A 20,775-nucleotide genomic window follows, 5' to 3' on the forward strand; every position below is an offset into this window, starting at 1 on the left:
GATTTTATTTTTAGGAGTAGTTTGTTGTGTACCACTGAATCAAAGGCTTTACAGAAGTCTATGTAGATTGCGTCTATTGCTTTGCCCTGGTCGAGTTGTGTCGTCCATATGTTTTTGCAGTGTAAGAGTTGCAGATTACAGGATAGTTTTTTTCTGAAACCAAATTGTTTATTGGAGAGTAGGTTGTTTGTCTCTAAGTGGAGCATGATGGATTGGTTAATAATTGATTCCATGACTTTACAGGTGACGCAGCATAAGGAGATTGGCCTGTAATTTTCAACTAGGCTTGGGTCTCCCTTTTTGAAGATGGGGATGACTGTGGCTTGTGACCATAGGTTAGGCAAGGAGCTGGTCCTGAAAGATTTTTCAAAGATTATGCTTAGAGGTTTGGCTATGGCAGTGGATAGCTTTCTTAAGAAGTAGGCACATATTCCATCCGGTCCAATAGATAGAGATCATACTTTTTTCAATGCTGTTGTAACTTTGACTGGTCACGAAATGAATGGTTGTTAGTTGCGGACTACCTGCATTCTGTTTAGGGTGCAGGAAAGAGGCCACGGGATCGCCTGGTGTCCTATTTGCCAACTCTGTTCTGCTGTCTATACCTAGAAGGCTTAAAGCTGGAGTAACCAAAAGTTACTCTACATGCCACTTACTCACAGTTTGGTGAACCAGATGTAACTTTAACATCCAGTTTGCCCGAACCGGTCTGAACTGGTCGAATCCCACCACTGCTTTATTTATTTTATGCCTGTTAACTATTTTTGATGCTTGCTGATGTCTAATAAAGAAACATCCTTTTTTTTCCTGCTAACTAAATGGAGTGCCATTTTCACTTCCTCTGCTCTGAATGTAAGGATGACTTGGTATTGGGCTGGGTGCAAATTAAACGTCACCCACAACTTTCCAGCAACATTGAAAATCTCCTTATTCCACTTAACTTTGTTCACAACACAGGCCACAATTTTTTAAAAAAATACCATGCTTTTTCTCCCTGCTTTCTTTTTTAAAAAACAATTTAACTGAATGAAATCTTTCAGAGAATTGAAAAGTTTGCACACTCCCTTGTGTATTGTTGTTTAACTTAATAAAGATGTTATTTAGTGTGCAGACCAAGCAGATTTATTTATTTATTTATCATTTTTGCAGCACCACCCATCTCATCTAAAATCTCCGGGATAACACTGGACAGTGGACAAATGTTATATTTTCTGGGAACAGGAATAGAGTCCACCTTATCAGTTTCCTCCTCCTCCTCCTCCTCCTCCTCCTCCTCCTCCTCCTGCTTCTCGCAAACCCCACCCCCTTCCAGCACTGATAATGTTACCTAGTTGGGTACTGAAATGTCTTCAAGAAAACAACTAACCTTAGAGAGTACCAAGGACTCTACAGTCCTCCTCCTCCTCCTTCTCCTCCAAACTCCTCTCCATTATCTAACACTGATAATGTTCCCTAGTCGGGTGATGAAATGTCTGCAAGAAAGCAACCAAGCTCAGAGAGCACCAGGAAGCCCGCAGTCCTCCTCCTTCTCCCCCCCTCTCCTATCTGTAATGAATCTAATGAATTTAAGCTTTTATTCAAATGAAAATAAATTATATAGTCACCAAGAATCTTAAAGACCGTGTCACAGGGGTTGGGCTGCTGGGCGTTCACAGGGGTTTGGGAGAGCCCCTCGCTAAGATTCTGTGCAGTTTGGAGAACCCCCAAATCCCCACTCCTGGCTGGCTCCACCCCTCCTCTCCCCTCCCCTCCCCGGAGTCTTCACGTGGCCTGTTTTGGATGCAGGTAAATGCAGGGCACACATAGAGGCTCAGGGAGGGCAAAAAACAGGCTTCCTGGAAGGTGAGGAAGGCTGGAAATGAGCCCATTTCTGGCTTCCAGAGAGCCTCCGGAGCCCGGGGAGGGTAAAAACACCCCCCAACCACCACCAATCATGGTGCAGGAGGCCGACTAGGCCACGCCCACCATGGCCACGCCCACCCAGAAACAGGGCAGAGAACCCTTTTGCTAAAATATATGACCATGTGGGATTGTTTTCTAACAGATGTCCAAGATCTACGGGAATATCTTCACATTGTGGTTCGGGCCCTACCCTGTGATTATATTACATGGCTTCCAAGCTGTGAAGGACGGTCTCACCACCCACCCTGAAGATGTTTCTGGCCGGCCTCTGCTCCCCATTTTCAAAGTAGTGGCAAACAACAAAGGTAAGAATGATCAACTTTCTTCAGATGTGGGCACAGGAGGCAGGACAATGTTCATTTCTTTGGTGTCACCTTTGTCATGGTTCTGCTAGTCCTCTACTTACAACCACATTTGGGACTGGAACTTTTGTTGCTAAGCAAGGAGGTCGTCTAGTGAGTTACACCTGACTTTGCCACCCCTTTTTGCCATGGTCATGAAGTGAATCCAGCTTCCCCTATTGGCTTTGCTTGTCAGAAGCTGGCTGGGAAAGTCACAGATGTTCATCATGTGACCCCAGGATGCTTCAAACCATTGTAAATACATCCCAGTTGCCAAGCACCCAAATGTTGCTCATGTTAGCATGACACTGAGGAGTGGTCCTAACTAAGTCACTTTTCTCAGCATTGTCATAATTTCAAATGGTTATTAAAGGAATTGTCATAAATCGGGAACTACCTGTACAGTGGCAATACACAAAGTAACTTCAGTCTGTAACTTCAATAAACTCTCAATTTTATCCATAAGAAAATTGCCATTTTCCCCCCTGGAAAATTATTGGCCCCTTTTTTAAAACAACGATGTTGAACTAGAATAATTGTTTCATAGGGATAATTCACAAAAATTAGAATGACCTTAATGTTCCTTTCTTTGGTTTAATAAGAATTTACATCTTTAAATATTGACATACCCAGCATATGTATAAATCTTCCAGGAGTTTGAACCTCCATGGAAGAAGATGTAGAGCTGCAAATTTAATGTTAAGGAAATTGACCCGCTATGTCTCCCTTAATTCTTTGTCCCCTTTTATTTATTCCTAGTTTATTTAGCCTTCCTGTTTTATGATACTGTTTCCTAGTAACTCCAAAGCCCATGCTGCCCACTTGGCAGAATTGGACTTCCAGTTTCAGAGGCAGCTTTACATTACAGATGTGATCAGCCACGGTAGCGCAGTCTTTAGAATGCAGTATGGCAGGTTAATTCTGCTGACTGTCAGCAGTTCGATCCTGGCCAGCTCCAGGTTAACTCAGCCATACATCCTTCTGAAGTCGGTAAAATGAGAACCCAGATTGTTGGGGGCAAGAGGCTGACTCTGTAAAACTGCTCAGAGTAAAGCATGGTGAAGCGGTATATAAATCTAAGTGCTATTGCTGTTTCGATCACAATATTCTGAGAAAGGTACTGTATTTTGCCCTTCTGTCAGTTCCAAAGATTTGAATAAGGCCAATAATCTGTTGTCCGGTGGTTCTGTGTCATCAGGAATCACACTTTCCTCGGGCCAGAACTGGAAGCATCAAAGACTATTTTCAATGGCGACTCTGAAGACCCTGGGCATAGGAAAGAGCGCTCTGGTGTATCAGATCGAAGAGGAAGCCCAGAGTTTGGTGGAAGTGTTCAGGAAAACTGAAGGTATTGCTATGGAGGCGAGTGCCTTTATCTTTTGGCTGGAAACCTGTATTTTCTTATTTGTTTTAATTTTCCAAAATATAAAAGCTATGACAAAGAAGACAGGCTGAAGTCATATTTTATTTTATTTTATTTTATTTTATTTTATTTTATTTATTTATTTTATTTTATTTTATTTTATTTTATTTTATTTTATTTTATTATTTTATTTTATTTTATTATTTTATTTTATTTTATTTTATTTATTTTATTTTATTTTATTTTATTTTATTATTTTATTTTATTTTATTTTATTTTATTTTATTTTATTTTATTTTATTTTATTTTTTATTTTATTTTATTTTATTTTATTTTATTTTATTTTATTTTATTTTATTTTATTTTATTTTATTATATTTTATTATTTATTTTATTTTATTTATTATTTTATTTTATTTTATTTTATTTTATTTTATTTTATTTTATTTTATTTTATTTTATTTTATTTTATTTTATTATTTTATTTATTTTATTATTTTATTTTATTTTATATTTTATTTTATTTTATTTTATTTTATTTATTTTATTTTATTATTATTTTATTTATTTTATTTTATTTATTTATTTTATTTTATTATTTTATTTTATTTTATTTTATTTTATTTTATTTTATTTTATTATTTTATTATTTTATTATTTTATTTTATTTTATTTTATTTTATTATTTTATTTTATTTTATTTTATTTTATATTTTATTATTTATTTGATTTGTCAGTTGCTTACAAGATAATAGGAATAAGTATAAACACGAGTAAGAATACAGGAAATGGGTACAAATAAATGGGGGCAATAGGACAGGGACGGTAGGCATGATGGTGCACTTATGCACGCCCCTTACATATCTCTTAGGGATGGGGTGAGGACAATAGTGGATGGTTTGAAGTTAAAGGAGTAGGGGTTAGAGGAGGTAACAACAGAGTCAGGTAGTGCATTCCAGGCATTGACCACTCTGTTGCTGAAGTCGTACTTTCTGCAAGTTTGGAGCTGTTTACACTGAGTTTGTATCTGTTGTGTGCTCTTGTATTGTTGTGGTTGAAGCTGAAGTAGTCATTGACTGGTAGGACATTGTAGCAGATAATTTTGTGTACTATGCTTAAGTCCAATCATAGGAGGCATCGTTCTAGGTTGACCAAGCCCCAAATTTCAAGCCTGGTGGGATAAGGTATTCTATGGCGAGCAAAGGAGTGTAGTACTCTTCTCGTGAAATACTTCTGGACTCGCTCAATTCTATTAATGTCCAATATACAGTGAGGATTCCAGACAGATGAGCTGTATTCGAGTATTGGTCTAGCAAAAGTTTTGTATGCCCTAGTTACTGTTAAATAACTGGAGGAGAAGCTTCATAAGATTAGATTTACAACTCTTAATGCCTTTTTGGCAATGCTGTTACAGTGAGCTCTGGTGACTTAAGTTGTTTGATATGAGTACTCCAAGGTCCTTGACAGAGTGAGGGTCGTCAACGAGGTCATATCCGCCAAGCTTGTATTTGGTGTGTTGATTTTTTTTTTACCTATGTATAGGACAGAGCATTTGTTGGTCGATATTTGGAGTTGCCAATTGTTTGACCATTCAGACACATAATCAAGGTCACGTTGAAGGACAGTAGCATTGTCGGTGGTGTTGAATAGTTTTATGTCATCCATGAAGAAGATGCAGGTGCTTATAAGGTGATTGTAAAAGGTGATTTATGTAGAGTATAAAGAATGTGGGTCCTAGAACTCTGCCTTGGGGAACACCGCTGTTAACTGGATCAGGGTTTGATATTGCACTCCCTATTTTTACAATTTGTTGGCTATTTGACAGGAACACAGTTATCCACTTATTAAGGGAACCGGAAATGCCAAAACAGTTTAGTTTTAACAGTAGTTTGTCGTGTAACACTGAATCAAAGGCTTTGCAGAAGTCTATGTAAATTGTATCTATTGCTTTACCCTGGTCGAGTAAAGTAGTCCATATGTTTTTACAGTGTAAAGTTGTAGCAACATTTAATAATAATAAAAAAGTTTAATAAAATAAATAAAAACAGAAATGGCTGTGAAAGGCTGACTCACAGCTGAACACTATACAGAAGCCTGATGATGGCAGATGAGATTCTGCCGAAATGTTGCTACAACTTTAAAAGCGCAACTATAATGACGTGGGAAAATACCCGAACAAAGCTGAATACTATATATATATATTTTTATTATCTATATTTTTAGTTCCCCCTTCGGGTTTCTCCCGCGTAGTTTCAAAGTATCTGAGCAGGATTTTCAGTCTTCAGCTTTCTTAGCCCCCCGTGTGCCTTTCAAGTGATGTGAGTGTTCAGCTAGGCCTCACAAATTAAACGCCAGGTTGACGGCCTGAGATGGCAGGGCTAACTTCTTTTAACCTGGGCAAAGCTGGCTATGTATAATAATATAAACCCCCCCCCCCCTAAAAAAAAAAAAAAAAAAAAAAAAAAAAAAAAAAAAAAAAAAAAAAAAAAAAAAAAAAAGCCGTCCTTCAGCTTGGCCTGCTCGCTAGCCGCCGCCGACCCCTTGAGCTGGTGATTACAGTCTTTAGTGGCTGGCCACGGTGGTCCTACCCCCCCCCCCCCCCCCCCCGGTGCGCTGAAGTGGGCCGTGTGGGCAGTTTCATGTTGAGGCCACGTCTCATTGGCAACGTCCAAATCAGCACTCATCTGCCTATCAGTTTGTATTCTCTGTGATCAGACTTTACAGTGGTTTCAGATTTAAATTTGGGGCAGCCTATTGCTGCCCCAAATTTAAATCTGAAACCACTGTAAAAGTCTGACTCACAGACGGACACAATACAGAAGCCTGATGATGGCAGATGAGATTCTGCTGAAACGTTGCTACAACTTTAAAAGCACCACTACTATGACGTGGGAAAATACCTGAACAAAGCTGAAGGCCATATATATATATATATATATATATATATATATATATATATATATATATATATATATATATATATATATATATGTGTGTGTGTGTGTGTGTGTGTTTGTGTGTGTGTGTGTTTGTTTTCGTAGATTTTCGTAGATTTTCGTAGATTTTCGTAGATACATATATACATGTTGTGGCTCTGAGGTTTGAGCCTGCTTTGTCAGAGGTCGAGGACTGGGTAAATGAGGAAGAGGAGGATTTGGCTCTGAGATTTGAGCCTGCTTTGCTACAGGATTTGGAATTACCTTCCTCCCCAGGGCTTTCCTCCTCGGCAGGATCTTCCCCCCTGATTGTGCCTCAGGTGTCGGCAGATAATCAGGAGAACATATCAGAGCCTCTGACTGAGGATCAAGCCGAGGAATGCTGGCTTGATGCGAGGCAACGGCGCAGGCAAAAGTGTAAGTTGCAACGTAAAAGGAAAGGACGAATTAGAGACTGAGATGAGGGACTGACATGCCCCACAGATAATAAAAGTGAGTGTGTTAGTTCTGGATTCTGGACAACGTGGTAATTTGTGAGAGCAGCTCCGACGGATTCTGTGTGTGTGGTGATAGTCTGTGATTTATGTTCTTGCTTTATTATCGGACTTGGCAGACAGCTTGTGTGAGACTGAAAAAGGACTTGCCTGGCCAAAGGAATTTAACCCTGTCATTACTGGTCTTGTCTGCTTGTGTATATTCCTTTGGAAACTTGGACTTCTCACTTCGTTGGCACAGGTGAGACATTACATATACATATACATATACATATACCGTATTTGCCGGTGTATAAGATGACTTTTTTGCCCCGAAAAACATGCCTCCAAGTGGGGGGGTCGTCTTATACGCCAGTATATCCACTGCCGGCTTTCGGATGCTTGTGGGACGCAGCGAAGGCGCCTCTGGCTTCCCGGATCCCCCGCGTCGCTTCCGCTTCTCTGAATCAGGTTCGAATCCCGCTCGCCTCGCTCCACCCGAGGCTGCAGCCTTCCTGCTCCTCCCACGGCCCCTGGCACTCCGCCCTGCCGCTGCAGCCCCGGGGATTTCTGGAGGGCATTTCCGGTGGGGGGGGGGTCGTCTTATACGCCGGGTCGTCTTATACGCCGGCAAATACGGTACATATACATATACATATACATATACATATACATATACATATACATATACATATATATATATATATATATATATATATATATATATATATATATATATATATATATATATATATATTCGTAGATTTTCACAGGTACAGGTATGCAGGTCTTGGTGTGTTCGGGTCTTTTCCCGTGTAAGATTGAGAGTATCTTGGCAATGTTTCAATGAGGTCCCATTCGCCATCTTCAGGCTGGTGCTTTTGGCTTCGTGCTTGTGCAAGCAAAGCGTGATCAGAGCTGCCGTCTCCCTATATATACTGGTAGGGAGGTTGGCTGTGTTGTTATTTCTTGACTGGTTGATGGAGTTGATGTTTGCAGATTGGCTGGCTTTTTCTTAAGAACATGTGTGGCTTAGGTATTGGCTATGTGTCTATCAGCCTCCTGTGTTGTAATGACCTGGGTAATGCCAGAAACACGGTTTCCTAATTGCTAGATGTTGCTAGATGTTCTGATGTTCGATGTTGGTTGGTTTGCATTTTTCCCTATTGACTGTTGCTGATCGTCATTCTTCTTGGATTGCTGTGAGTCTGTTTACTGAACTGTTTATGATACTGGACTTTGTTATTTGGATTATCACTGGACTGCAAACTGACTGCTTTAACCATGTATGACTTGGACTGTTTGTTGGACTTTGATTAACCGTTTACTGTAAGTAAAACCTACATTTTACTGTATGCTGGTTGTGTGTTATTCAACATCACTCTCACTACGCTTCTCTGAGAGCACTCATTCTCCTAACGGGGAATACCTCAACAAACAGCTAATGTGATTTAATTATTTGTATTGTGTTTGAATTTTTTCCTGCCTCATGGTTTCTTTTTCTATCTGGGGAGGGGGTCTTCCTTCACTGCTTTAGTGGTTTCTGGTATTGTCCTTTTGGGGTGTACTTCCAAGAGGCAGGATGCTTGGCACTGATTTTTTTTTACTGCCTTTCAGGGGGGCATGTGACCTTTCCTTAAATCTAGATGATTTCCTTAGGATATCTTGTGAGATGAGTGAGACCAGCTGGTATCTTTAAGTGGTGCAACTGGATCTAAGGATTGCTTCTCCTGGGTGTGCCCTTTCTGATAAGCTTAAATGACCTCTCTGCTAAAGGGTTTCACTTTATGAGCAAGAGTTGGCTGCTGATAGTTATCATTGCATTTTAACTATTTTAATTTTTCAAGATGCTCTTGCACCCTGCCTGATTTGTAACTCCAGGTTGCAGGTCTTTTTAATCTAATTATTGGTACTTGCCTATCCAGCTGGTCATTAGGGCAGAGAACAGGTTATTAAATTATTTGAATCCCACCCCTGATTTCCATCCATTGCTTCTTATCCTGCCTTCAGGGTTGACCGCCTCTTCTTTGTGGCAACCCCTCAAGGACAAGAAGATGCTATTGTGTCATCCTTAGTCTTTCTCCACACAGGCCCTATGCAATCTTTGCAAGAGGCATGCCAGTCACCGAGTCCCTCTTTCTCTTTGCAGGAAAACCCATGAATCCTTCTTTCGCCCTGAACCTCGCGGTTTCCAACATGATTTGTGCGCTCGTCTTTGGCCATCGTTTCTCCACAGAGGACGAGACTTTTCATCACCTGCTGGAAGTCATTGAGAAGATTTTCAATGCCTCTGACAATGTCGCGAGTAACGTGAGCTGATCCCTTCTTTCCTTTTTCTCAGGAGAATCAAAATATTACGGTCATTGAACAGGCTCAGAGGTTGTGGGTCAAAAAAAAAACCTGCAATGGGTACTAAAGGCTAACCGGGAAGCAGGCCTATCTGCAGCGAGAGGAGTCCCCCCAAAAATCAAAATGGCAGCCATGACGGTGCAATGAAAAACCCAGCCCCCTGTTTTGTGGGTCACAAAGATGTGAAAGGGGTTAAATTGTGGTGGTAGCCATATTTCTCATCCTATCCTTGCCGAGTGAGATTGGTTGAGTTTCCCGTACAGATCGTCCTTGAATTACGACCATAATGGAGCCAGCCCATCATTGTTGTCACTTGTGTTGGTCGTAAAACTTTTCGTGTTGTTTATAAAATTGTGTAACCAATCATCTGCAGAGATTCTCAGTCATCCAGGTCATGGTTGTTCCAAAGGACCTTTTTCAGGAGGCAACTGGACTTTCTTGCTTTTTCTTTGAACACATATTGCTTCTCATGCTGAGGACACAGATAAACCTCCAAGTGCTTCAATGACCCTCAAAAGGATGCAAATGACCAGCTGTCTGCAAGGAATACTAATCCTTCCATCCCCCCACTATCCAGTGAGAGCTGAAGAAGCTTCTTGGATGAGAAGCAAAACGTCTTCAAGGAAAATCCTGTTGCCTTTTGGGGACAAGGACAGCTACATTTTTAAGATGAAAAATCCCTGCTAATGATACTGTCTGATGTTCCCCTCTAAGGGGAAATGATTATCTTGGACTTTAATCTAAGGGACAGTGACATCAATTTCAGGGGTAGGATTCAAAACAATTTACTACCGGTTCTGTGGGCGTGGCTTGGTGGGCATGGCAAGGGAAGGATACTGTAAAATCTCCATTATCACCCCACTCCAGGGGGAAGGAGGCAGAGAATAGATGGGGGTGGGGGCCAGTCAGAGGTGGTATTCTAAACTACTCAAAATTTCTTCTACCGATTCTCTGAACTACTCAAAATGTCTGCTATCATCTCTCCAGAACTGGTCAGAACCTGCTGAATACCACATCTGATCAATTTTGAAACTTTAGACTTCATGATTTTTGCATGTAGTTTTATTTGGATGGATGAAAACTAACCAAGGAGAAAAGCAACCTGGAATTAAGGAGAAATTTCTTGACAGTTAGAACAATTAACCAGTAGAACAGCTTGCCTCAAGAGGTTGTGGGATGCTCCATCAGTTTTTAAGAAGAGACTGGACAGTCACACGCCTGAAACGGTATAGGGTCTCCTACTTGAGTAAGGGTTTGGACTAGAGGACCTTCAAGGTCCCTTCCAGCTCTATTCTGATTGATTGATGGATGGATGGATGGATGGATTTAACGAGGGACCTGGAATATTGCCTCAGTATTGTGTTCTACTAAAATAAAAGGAAAAAATTGCCTGGACATTCTCAGAAACCCTGAAAAAGAGAATACAATGCTGAGATATTTCCAAATACAACAGTAAAACCAAAAGATAAGAGCAATAAAAATAAGAAAAAATAAAGAAAGAAAAATAAGGAAATAACTATTCACTGACACTTTTTTTCTTATGCCTTTTCCTCCAATGGTGTTCAAAACAACAAGAATTTAATTCATTCTTTAGTTAAAGGAAGTAGGATAGAATGTTCTGAGTCACATCAAAGTCTCGATAATTTCTGCCAAGAATATTCTCAAAGATTGTTCTCAACGATTTTGCTCTCAAATAGCAATAGCACTTAGATTTGTATACTGCTTCACAGTGCTTTACAGTCCTCTCTAAGTGGTTTACAGAGTCAGCCTATTGCCCCCAACAATCTAGGTCCTCATTTTTTTTAATAAAGTTTTATTTGGGTTTTCACAAATACAAAATACAAGTAAAACATCTTTTTTGAAAATAGCATGGTCCCGGGTTGAACTTCTTTATACAGACACAAAGCTCAATTTCATGCTCCTTTTTGTGTTTTATTCCATGTCTACATTTTCTATATAGTTTTTCCCCTCTTTTAATTTTCTCAAATTTTATTTTGATTATCTCATCTCAATTCAAATTATTATATTTATACTTTTGTCTGTTCTGTTTCAATTTCATATTATCTTTTCTCATTAAACAAATTTTCTCCTGTAGTTACTAATTGGAGAATGACACCTTTATATCTTTTAATTACATCCATTCAACTCTTATTTAAACTTCAATATATACCTTAAGGTTATGACCTTCAATATAATACATAATACATAACTTCCAATCGAATTCTGCTGGTACATTCTTATAATACACCCTATATTCTTAAAAAAAAGATTATAAATATATGTAATTATAAACCCTCATTCCATTCCAATTCAGTTCTATCATTAATAATCATTAAAAGCTTAACATTTTTAACACTTCTTTTCAATTAAATATCATACTTCCTTAAAAACACATATAATCTCCATAATTAATTTTCCCTTATTTCTCTTCATATATGTTTTGTTACAGTTATTTATTGACAAGCATTCCACTGAATTATGATAGCTATTTTATCAAACATTTTAATCATACATTGTTTCATATTTTCTAAAGTTATTTCTATTTCTAATATAACAATACTATCTTATGTACCTTTGCAGAATCCCCTTTTCCATTAAATTTTCACCCATTATCTCTAAATAGGCCCTGTTTCTCTATATTTTGTTTCTGTCCTTTATAACTTCTTTTCCTTTCTTTCTTCCCTCTCATCTTCTGGAGAACTCACAGACTTTATTAATATTAAAAAAGGTACAAGACAAGGATGTCCATTATCTCCTTTGTTATTTGTATTGACTTTGGAAGTGTTAAATAGAAATATTAGAGAGGATACAAATATAAAAGGAATGAAAGTTAAAAAAGAGGAATTCAAATTGCAAGCCTTTGCAGACGACTTGATCTTTATTTTGGAAGATCCTCTAGAGACAGCTTTAAAACTATTGGAAAAGATAGAGATGTATGGTGAGATGGCTGGCTTGAAAATAAATAAAGACAAAACAAAGATTTTGACAAAGAACATGTTATTAAGACAAAGAGAAGAGCTGACAGACCTATTGAAAATTCAAGTTATGAATAAAGTTAAATATTTGGGGATATATTTGACGTCAAGATGTACTACACTGAAAGAGAATAACTATTAAACTTAAACAGCAGATAGCATCTGATCTGAAAAAATGGGAAAACTTACAATTGTCATTGATAGGTAGAATTTCAACAATTAAGATGAATATTTTACCTAGAATTTTATATTTGTTTCAAACAATACCAATTAGGTTAGGTAAGGACTACTTTGAAGAATTAAATAAAATTGTGTTGAAGTATATATGGCAAGGTAAGAAAGCGAGAATAAAATTAAAATTCTTACAGGATGCTAGAATTAGAGGAGGTTTTGGCCTTCCTAATTGGGAGTTGTATTATCAAGCTGCAAATTTAATGTGGGCTAAAGAATGGATAACGTTAAGAAAGACTAGATTGTTGGCATTAGAAGGACATGATTTATTATTGGGTTGGCATGCTTTTCTATGGTATAAGGGAACTAAATCACGGGGTTATTTTAGAAGGCATTATATACAGGAATCGTTATGGTTGAATTGGGAGAAAATTAAGAAACAATGTTATTTGAAAATCCCAGTTTGGTTATCAACTATTGAAGCTTTTTCTTATCCTATAACCTATAAGAAGGAACAAAGAGTTAGATATGGGGAATTACTAGATGAAAAGGGTGAACTTAAAACGATGCAAAATTTAGAAGAACAAGTTATAAAGATGAATTGGTTTTCATATGCGCAAATACATTCAAGGTATCTTAAAGATTCTAAAATGGAAGGATTTTATGACAAATTGACTGATTTAGATAGGATTTTGACAGGTACTGATGAAAAAGTGATCAAAAAATTATATAATTATTTGTTGGAAATTAAATTGGAGGAAGAACAAGTTAAAGAAACAATGATTGCTTGGGGGAAGAATTTTGGATATGGGATTGATTTAGAGAAATGGCAAAAGTTGTGGTCTCAAAATTATAAAATGACAATGTCAACAGCATATAAAGAAAATTTGTATAAGATGTTTTATAGATGGCATTTTCTTTGTACTTTTTAAGTTCCATTTTCAGTTCTTTTAAAAGTGGAGCCATTTTAAACAGTTTAAACAACCACCCGATTGATTTTAGTCATTCAAATACAATAAACCAAAATCCAGAAATCATCAAGTAATCCAAATAGTCCCGAGTTATATTTTCTTATTTCTTTTTGCACTTTCTCTTCCTGGGGTTTTTGTTGTGATATTTCAGTTAAAATGTATCTTTTGGAAGTCTTGTTGAGATTTTGCTGTAAGTTCTTTTTAATTCCAGGCAGTCTCCTCCCTTCCAGATCCTGCCCTTTTATTCTTTTTCTCTCCTTTCCTGTTTTCAAAAGCTTTGGATTATCCAGAAATCTTTATTATCCCTTTGACTTTTTATTTTCAGCATTAAATGCCTATTGATGTCAAAGTGGATTTTTTTCCAATTTCTTGCTTAAGTCTCTTAGCTGTCAGTATAGGAAAAGGAGAAAAAAAAACCCAAACCTTTTCCCATTTCTCTCTCCTTTGCAGCTTAAAAATCTTCTTAGGGAACAATGTTATTGGTTTTTTTTTAATAGTTTCAATTCCAGGGTACCTTATTTGTTGCTTTTGCTGTTTGACCCGGTCAACCAAAACTTTCTCTTCTTATCTTCCTCTTGCACATTCTTTTCCAGTCGAGTTCTTCTTTGTGGTGGCCATTTCTGACCACTGCTACAACCGCCTTTGGGAAAGGGAGTAATGGCCAGCTGGGGAGGAGAGATGCAGCTCTCCTCAACCCTGCAGGCAGTCTCCCCCTTCTTCACCACCTCTACGGGGTGGCTTAGCCCCAAAACCAGCTGGCTCAGGGTGCTCCAGCGGTGAGCACGGATCGAAGCCTTGCAGAGATGAGGCTTCGGTCTGTTGCCAAAGAAACTCAAACCGGAAGTCCAATCGAGGTCCTCATTTTACCCAACTCAGAAAGATGGAAGGCTGAGTCAACCTTGAGCCTGGTGAGATTTCAATTGCCAAATTGCAGGCAGCTGGCAGGCAGCTGGCAGTCAGCAGAAGTAGCCTGCAGTACTGCATTTTAACCACTACGCCACCATGGCTCTCAGTTCCTTTTGCCTCTGTTTAATCCTTATTTTTTATTTTATCAATGTGGCTTCCTAACTTAGGTGATGTTACTTCTCTTCCACCAGCTGTACAATATTTTCCCCTGGATTATGCAGCATGTTCCAGGACCTCATCAGAAGATATTTTCCTCATGTGACTTTGTTCGGTCATTCATAAGAGAGGAGATCAAGAAGCACCAAGAAGCAGAGCATCAAGAAAAAGACCAAGACTTCATTTATTTTTACCTGGCTGAAATAGAGAAAGTAAGTGGAAACTCTTTTGTGTGACTGTTTTAGGCAGCTTATAACATAAAGTCTTCCCAACCTTGGCGATTTCAAAATGGGTGGCTCCACCCCTGCCTCACGATGGTGGCAGTACTGGTACACTGCGCAACCTCCTGTCCCACAGCAAGCAAGAAGAAGAAGTGGGCCTTCCGTACATGGGAAAAAAATAAGACACCCAGAGCAAACAAAGAGTACTGTCACCATGTTCTTTACTGCTCAACTGTTTTAAACTGTAACAGGAAACAGGAAACTCTCCTCAGGACAAATAGAACCATAGATTACAACCATAGATGCAAACTAAACACTGCCATCTCTTAGCTGAATGATTCTGTAATTGTTGCAATACAAAATAGATTCTAACACATATTGGACTTGGAGAAGAAATGACCTTCAAGATTTCTCAGGTGTTCATTTCTCCATTTTTGTTCTGCAGACGAAAAACCAACCCAAGTCACCCTATGATGAAAAGAACATGGTTCAGAGCATCTTTGATCTCTTCCTGGGGGGAACAGAGACAGGAGGCACCACTCTCTACTGGGGATTGTTATATATGGTGCTTTATCCTGACATTCAAGGTGAGAGAAGCATCAGAGGCATTCTACTGGTTCGGACTGGTTCGGGTGAACCGGATGTTAAATTTACATCTAGTTCGCCAAACCGGTAGTTGAACCAACCGGCTGGCCCCACCCACCCTGCCCCTTCCCTCCCAGGAGTCTCCACATGGCCAGTTTTGGATGCAGGTAAATGCAGGAGCTGCGCGGAGGCTCTGGGAGGGCGAAAAATGGTCCTCCTGGAAAGTTCCAGAAGTCTGGAAATGGGCTTGTTACTGGCTTCCTGTGGGAGCCTGTTTTCCCACTCCCAGAGACCCGAGGGAAGTCTCCAGACTCTGGGGAAGGTGAAAAACGGCCCTCCCGGAAGTTCTAGTAGGCCACGCCCACAATGGCCACGCCCACCCAGCAACCAGATAGTGAACCGGTTGCTGGATTTTTGAATTCCACTCCTGATCATAGGATAGATGAGATAGAAGGGACCCTTATAACCCATCTAAGTTTGAGGCCTGAAGCTGCTTGTAGCATCTTCATCTGTAACTGACAATTATTATTGGAAGAATTATTTAGTGATAGGTAGTCCTCAACTTACAATCATAATGCAGGCTCGTCCTTATGGTCTCGAGTCATGACATTTGTTAATGTGACGTGCCCATGTGATCTCCTCGTTTAAGGACTCCAATCCCTCCTCTCCTCATTGCGGTTGTTAAATGACCATCTGGGTTATTAAGTGGAGCATAGGATGGCTCAGGAGTGGAGGAGTTGGTCTTAAAGTCAGTCATAAGGGCAGGTGGATTGCTGCGCACCCAAGTTTTGATCAGGTGATCCCAGGAGCACCACCGCAAGTGTAACTTCAGGCAGGGATCATGAGTTGCTTTCTTCAGCACCATCGTAATATCCAACAGTCACTGAACAAATGGTCATAAGTCAAGAGCTACCTGTAGTCAACATTATCCAAATGTCGAGAAGTTATTTCTCACTCAAAGTATCAGATGGCCCAAACAAGGTTTGACTCTGTCTGTTCAGGCCACTGGCATGGTAATAGCACTAGCACTAGCGATAGCACTTAGACTTATATACTTATATGTTATGTCTCAGTTTTCCAATGAGGATGGAAAGTCCACAACTCTGACAAAATACAGGCAGGCAAGAAGATTCAGTAGTTAAAGAGTTAATTCTTTGAAGTAGGCAGTCTCACACACGCTGCCTGCCAAGTCCGACCAGATAAGAGTAACATAACTCACACAGGCTTTCAGGAAACAGAATGCACCGAAGCTCCACAGAAAAACTCACACTAAATTAACACGTTGTCCCGAACAAAAACCCAGAGCTAACACACCCACTTTTATTCCCTGTGGGGCGTGTCAGTCTCTCATCTCAGTCTCTGATTTGTCCTTTCTTTCTGCGTTGCATCTCACGCTTTTGCCTGTGTCTTTGCCTCGCATCAAACCAACGCTGGAAGGGACTTTGGAGGTCCTCTAGTCCAGCCCCCTGCTCAAGCAGGAGAACCTATACAATTTCAGATAAGTGGCTGTCTAGTCTCTTCTTAAAACCTTCAGTTCTTAAAAACCTCCAAAGAGGAGGAAGAAGTATTAGGGTATGTTCACAGTTTGGGGTGTACATGAAAAAAAGGTGGAATTAAAAAATAGTTAATTCAGTCACCAGTTTAAGCCAGTTGAATGAATTGTAGTCCTTGACATGTGAACACAAATGGGACTTCAACTCTTCTCTCCGTGGTGGCTTTTAGGTGAGTTGATTTCAAGACTTTTTTTTTTGCCATGGTCATTAAGTGAATCCTAGGTGATTAAGTGAATCACACAGTGGTTAAGCACATCGGCTTCCTGACTTTGCCTGTCGGAAGCCATCTGGGAAGATGGCAAATCACATGAGACCCCAGGAAGCTGCACCAATGGTAAATCAATGCTGGTTGCCAAGAAACGCCCCAATTTTGACCATGTGACCTCAAGAGATGCAGCAACGGTCATAAGTGCAAAGGCTGATCATAAGTCACTTTTTCAGCACTGCCGTAATTTCAAACGGGTTGTAAACAAATGTAAGTCAAGGACTACTTGTATTGTAGTAGGTATGTTTGCCGCCTTTTTATTTATTAAAAAAAATAGAATTGAGATACAAATAAATAAAGAAATAGCAAAGAACTGGCAATCTTTGAATGGACAGGAAAGATGATGCAGAAAGGATGGTACTGTCAACTAAAAAATAATAATAATACTCCTTTGATCTTTTTAGCTGGCAGAAAAAGGGAGTGGAGGGAAAGCAGCGCATTCCTTAAATGCCTTAGATAATCGCTTTGGCAGCTCAAAGTTGTCGGCACAAAAGAATATTACTGGAGAGCATGATTGATGACTCTTGGCTATGGATGCGTCCATTGGAGAATACACATCCAGGGTGTAGGGGGAAGACCCTGGTCAAGGGGGAAATGAATGATGTATTTTAGTGTCGGCTGCACCCAGCTAATGCCAACATGGCCACTCCTAATAAATCTTTTTTTTTTTTTTTACTATGAGAGATGTGGCTAGAGACTTATGATTTGAATGGAGGTGGATTTGTTGGAGCCCTGACAGGTACAGGTAACCTTCGATATATGACCACAATTGAGCCCAACATTTCTGTTGTTAAGTGAGAAATGTGTTAACTCACCTCATTTTACAACTTTTCTTGCCACAGTTGTTCAGTGAATCACTGCAGCTGTTAATAACCAAGGTTGTTAAACAGCAGTGGGATTGTACCTGTTCCACTACCGGTTTATTTACTACCTGTTTATCACAGGTTTGGTGATCGCACGTGTGTGCACGCTCACATAACGTGTGTGCGCAGCTTTCCCCACACCAGCTGAGGCCTTCAGCACCATCCACCTATTAACAGTGGCGCGAATTTCTTTAGCGCAATATTGGAAAAGGCCTAGGGTACCACCGATGCACATTATTATTCAAAAAAGCTATGAATGTTCCGAAATGGAGAGGCTCACGCTTAAATTAAATGGGAAGGAAGAATCAGAATATTATCTGACTTGGGAGAAATGGTACAGCTGGGTAGAACGTAAGAAAAAGAGCATATAGTATAAATGAATTTAACAAATATATTGTATATAGTTGTATATATTGACTGTATAATAATAGCAATCTCAAGCTTCTATTATATAAACATTATGAAGATTTCATCAATTAAATGATACAGTTATAATCCAATAGGAATAATAGAGTAACAGGTGTTATTTATTAATTAATATGTAATCTATAAGTGACAAGGAATACTTGCCAATTATTATTTACTATTGTTTATTATGAAATATCCAATCTACTATCAAATGCAATGGAAAGAAATATGTTTATTGTTCCGACTATACATTTTTTTTATTTTACTTTTATATAATTGTATGTTTGTGTTTGTTTTTAATTTTTTTCTTGTAAATAAAATATTTTAAAACGGAAAAAAAAGAACGTTAATGTGCAAAATCTTTGTTTCTCCACAGCCAAGGTTCAACAGGAGATAGATATACTCATAACACCGGGCCAGTCAATCTGTTATGAGGATCGCAAGAAACTTCCATACACAAATGCTGTGGTGTACGAAATCCAGCGCTTTAGCAACATCGTTTCGATTGGACTGCCCAGATACTGCATAAGAGACACAAAGATCCAGAAGTTTCTCATTAGAAAGGTAATCGATTTCCTGTCATCTAGAACAGCGGTCGCCAACCGGTGGGCCAGAGTCCAAGGGTGGGCTGCAATAAAATTTTGGTGGGCCACAGAGAAATCTCACCCCCAGAGCACCCCCCCAAAGCAATTAATCCAGGCTGCGCAGAAACACAAGGTTGCACCACCCACATGGCCCGCGGGAACCCTCCCCACCCACTCACTCCTTACCTGGCAAACTTGCCTGTTAAATTGCTATTTTTCCTTTTTCCGACCATCATCTGTTCTGCTGTGTCAGGAGATTTAGATTATCTAGGAAGCAGGAAATGGTTGGATTTCTTGCTTTCTAGCTAGTCTTTAAATCTTTGGCTTTGCTTTTAAGCACAGCCGAACCTCCCTTAGGACTGAAGTTTCTATTATTCAGTGCAGTCTCAAGACAAGCAAATTTTATGAGACAGACTGAGCTAGCTGATGGCAGATAGATAGATCACTGAATGATTCTGTGAGCAACTCAATCTGCCTGCCTGCTTTGCCTGATTTTGGGTAAAAGTTGATCTTTTTTAATAAAAATTTTTAATATTTACATATGTAGTGTGTTGTGAGTTAATTTTGTGAGTTTGCTTGCTAGCAAATTTTATGTGACAGACTGAGCTAGCCGATGGCAGATAGATAGATATCTGAATGAATTTGTGATTGTGTGAGCAACTCAATGTGCCTGCCTGCTTTGTGTTTGAGTGTGCAAGATTTTATATGCGCAAACAAGAAGCAAATGAGACAGTTGATGCATTTGTCACAGCGCTGTATGCATTAGCAGAGCACTGTAACTATGGAGCACTACATGATGAGCTCATCAGAGACAGGATTGTAGTAGGCTTGGTCAATATATGGCTATCAGAACGCATGCAAATGGAAAAAGACAACACCTGGGCATGCTCCTGAAGAGGTGGCGGATGGTCTCCTGAGGGATTTCCTCCCACACCTGGACTAAAGCATCCCCCAACTCCTGGACAGTCTTTGGTGCAACGTGGCGTTGGTGGATGGAGCGAGACATGATGTCCCAGATTTGCTCAATTGGATTCAGGTCTGGGGAACAGGTGGGCCAGTCCATACATCAATGCCTTCATCTTGCAGGAACTGCTGACACACTCCAGGCACATGAGGTCTAGCATTGTCGTGCATTAGGAGGAGCCCAAGACCAACCGCACCAGTATATGGTCTCACAAGGGGTCTGAGGATCTCATCTCAGTACCTAATGACAGTCAGGCTACCTCTGGCGAGCACATGGAGGGCTGTGTGCCCCCCTAAAGAAATGCCACCCCACACCATTACTGACCCACTGCCAAATCGGTCATGCTGGAGGATGTTGCAGGCAGCAGAACGTTCTCCACAGCGTCTCCAGACCCTGTCACGTCTGTCACGTGTTCAGTGTGAACCTGCTTTCATCTTTGAAGAGCAAAGGGCACCAGTGGTGAATTTGCCAATCTTGGTGTTCTCTGGCAAATGCCAAATATTTGCACAGTGTTGGGCACAACCCCCACCTGTGGATGTCAGGCCCTCATACCACCCTCATGGAGTCTGTTTCTGACCATTTGAGCAGCCACATGCACATTTGTGGCCCACTGGAGGTCATTTTGCAGGGCTCTGGCAGTGCTCCTCCTGTCCCTCCTTGCACAAAGGTGGAGGTAGCGGTCCTGATGCTGGGTTGTTGCCCTCCTACGGCCTCCTCCACATCTCCTGATGTACTGGCCTGTCTCCTAGCAGTGCCTCGATGCTCTGGACACTACGCTGACAGACACAA

At 39.9% G+C, this 20,775-nt stretch overlaps 1 protein-coding gene across 1 annotated transcript in view; it reads left to right on the top strand.

Annotated features, from left to right (window-relative positions):
• The first annotated feature begins 2,010 nt into the window (after positions 1–2,010).
• Positions 2,011–20,775, top strand: part of LOC113429002 (cytochrome P450 2J6-like) — a 19,098-nt gene continuing 333 nt past the window's right edge. The window contains exons 1-6 of the mRNA XM_087962588.1: positions 2,011–2,207; positions 3,442–3,591; positions 9,165–9,325; positions 14,579–14,755; positions 15,210–15,351; positions 18,815–19,155. Coding sequence (XP_087818714.1) covers positions 2,045–2,207; positions 3,442–3,591; positions 9,165–9,325; positions 14,579–14,755; positions 15,210–15,351; positions 18,815–19,155 — 1,134 coding nt within the window. The 5' untranslated portion in view covers positions 2,011–2,044. The remainder of the gene's footprint in view (positions 2,208–3,441; positions 3,592–9,164; positions 9,326–14,578; positions 14,756–15,209; positions 15,352–18,814; positions 19,156–20,775) is intronic.

This window comes from Notechis scutatus, chromosome 4, assembly GCF_049901735.1.
Source record: "Notechis scutatus isolate UNSWTSFEM ecotype Mainland chromosome 4, rNotScu1.2, whole genome shotgun sequence".
NCBI lineage: Eukaryota > Metazoa > Chordata > Lepidosauria > Squamata > Elapidae > Notechis > Notechis scutatus.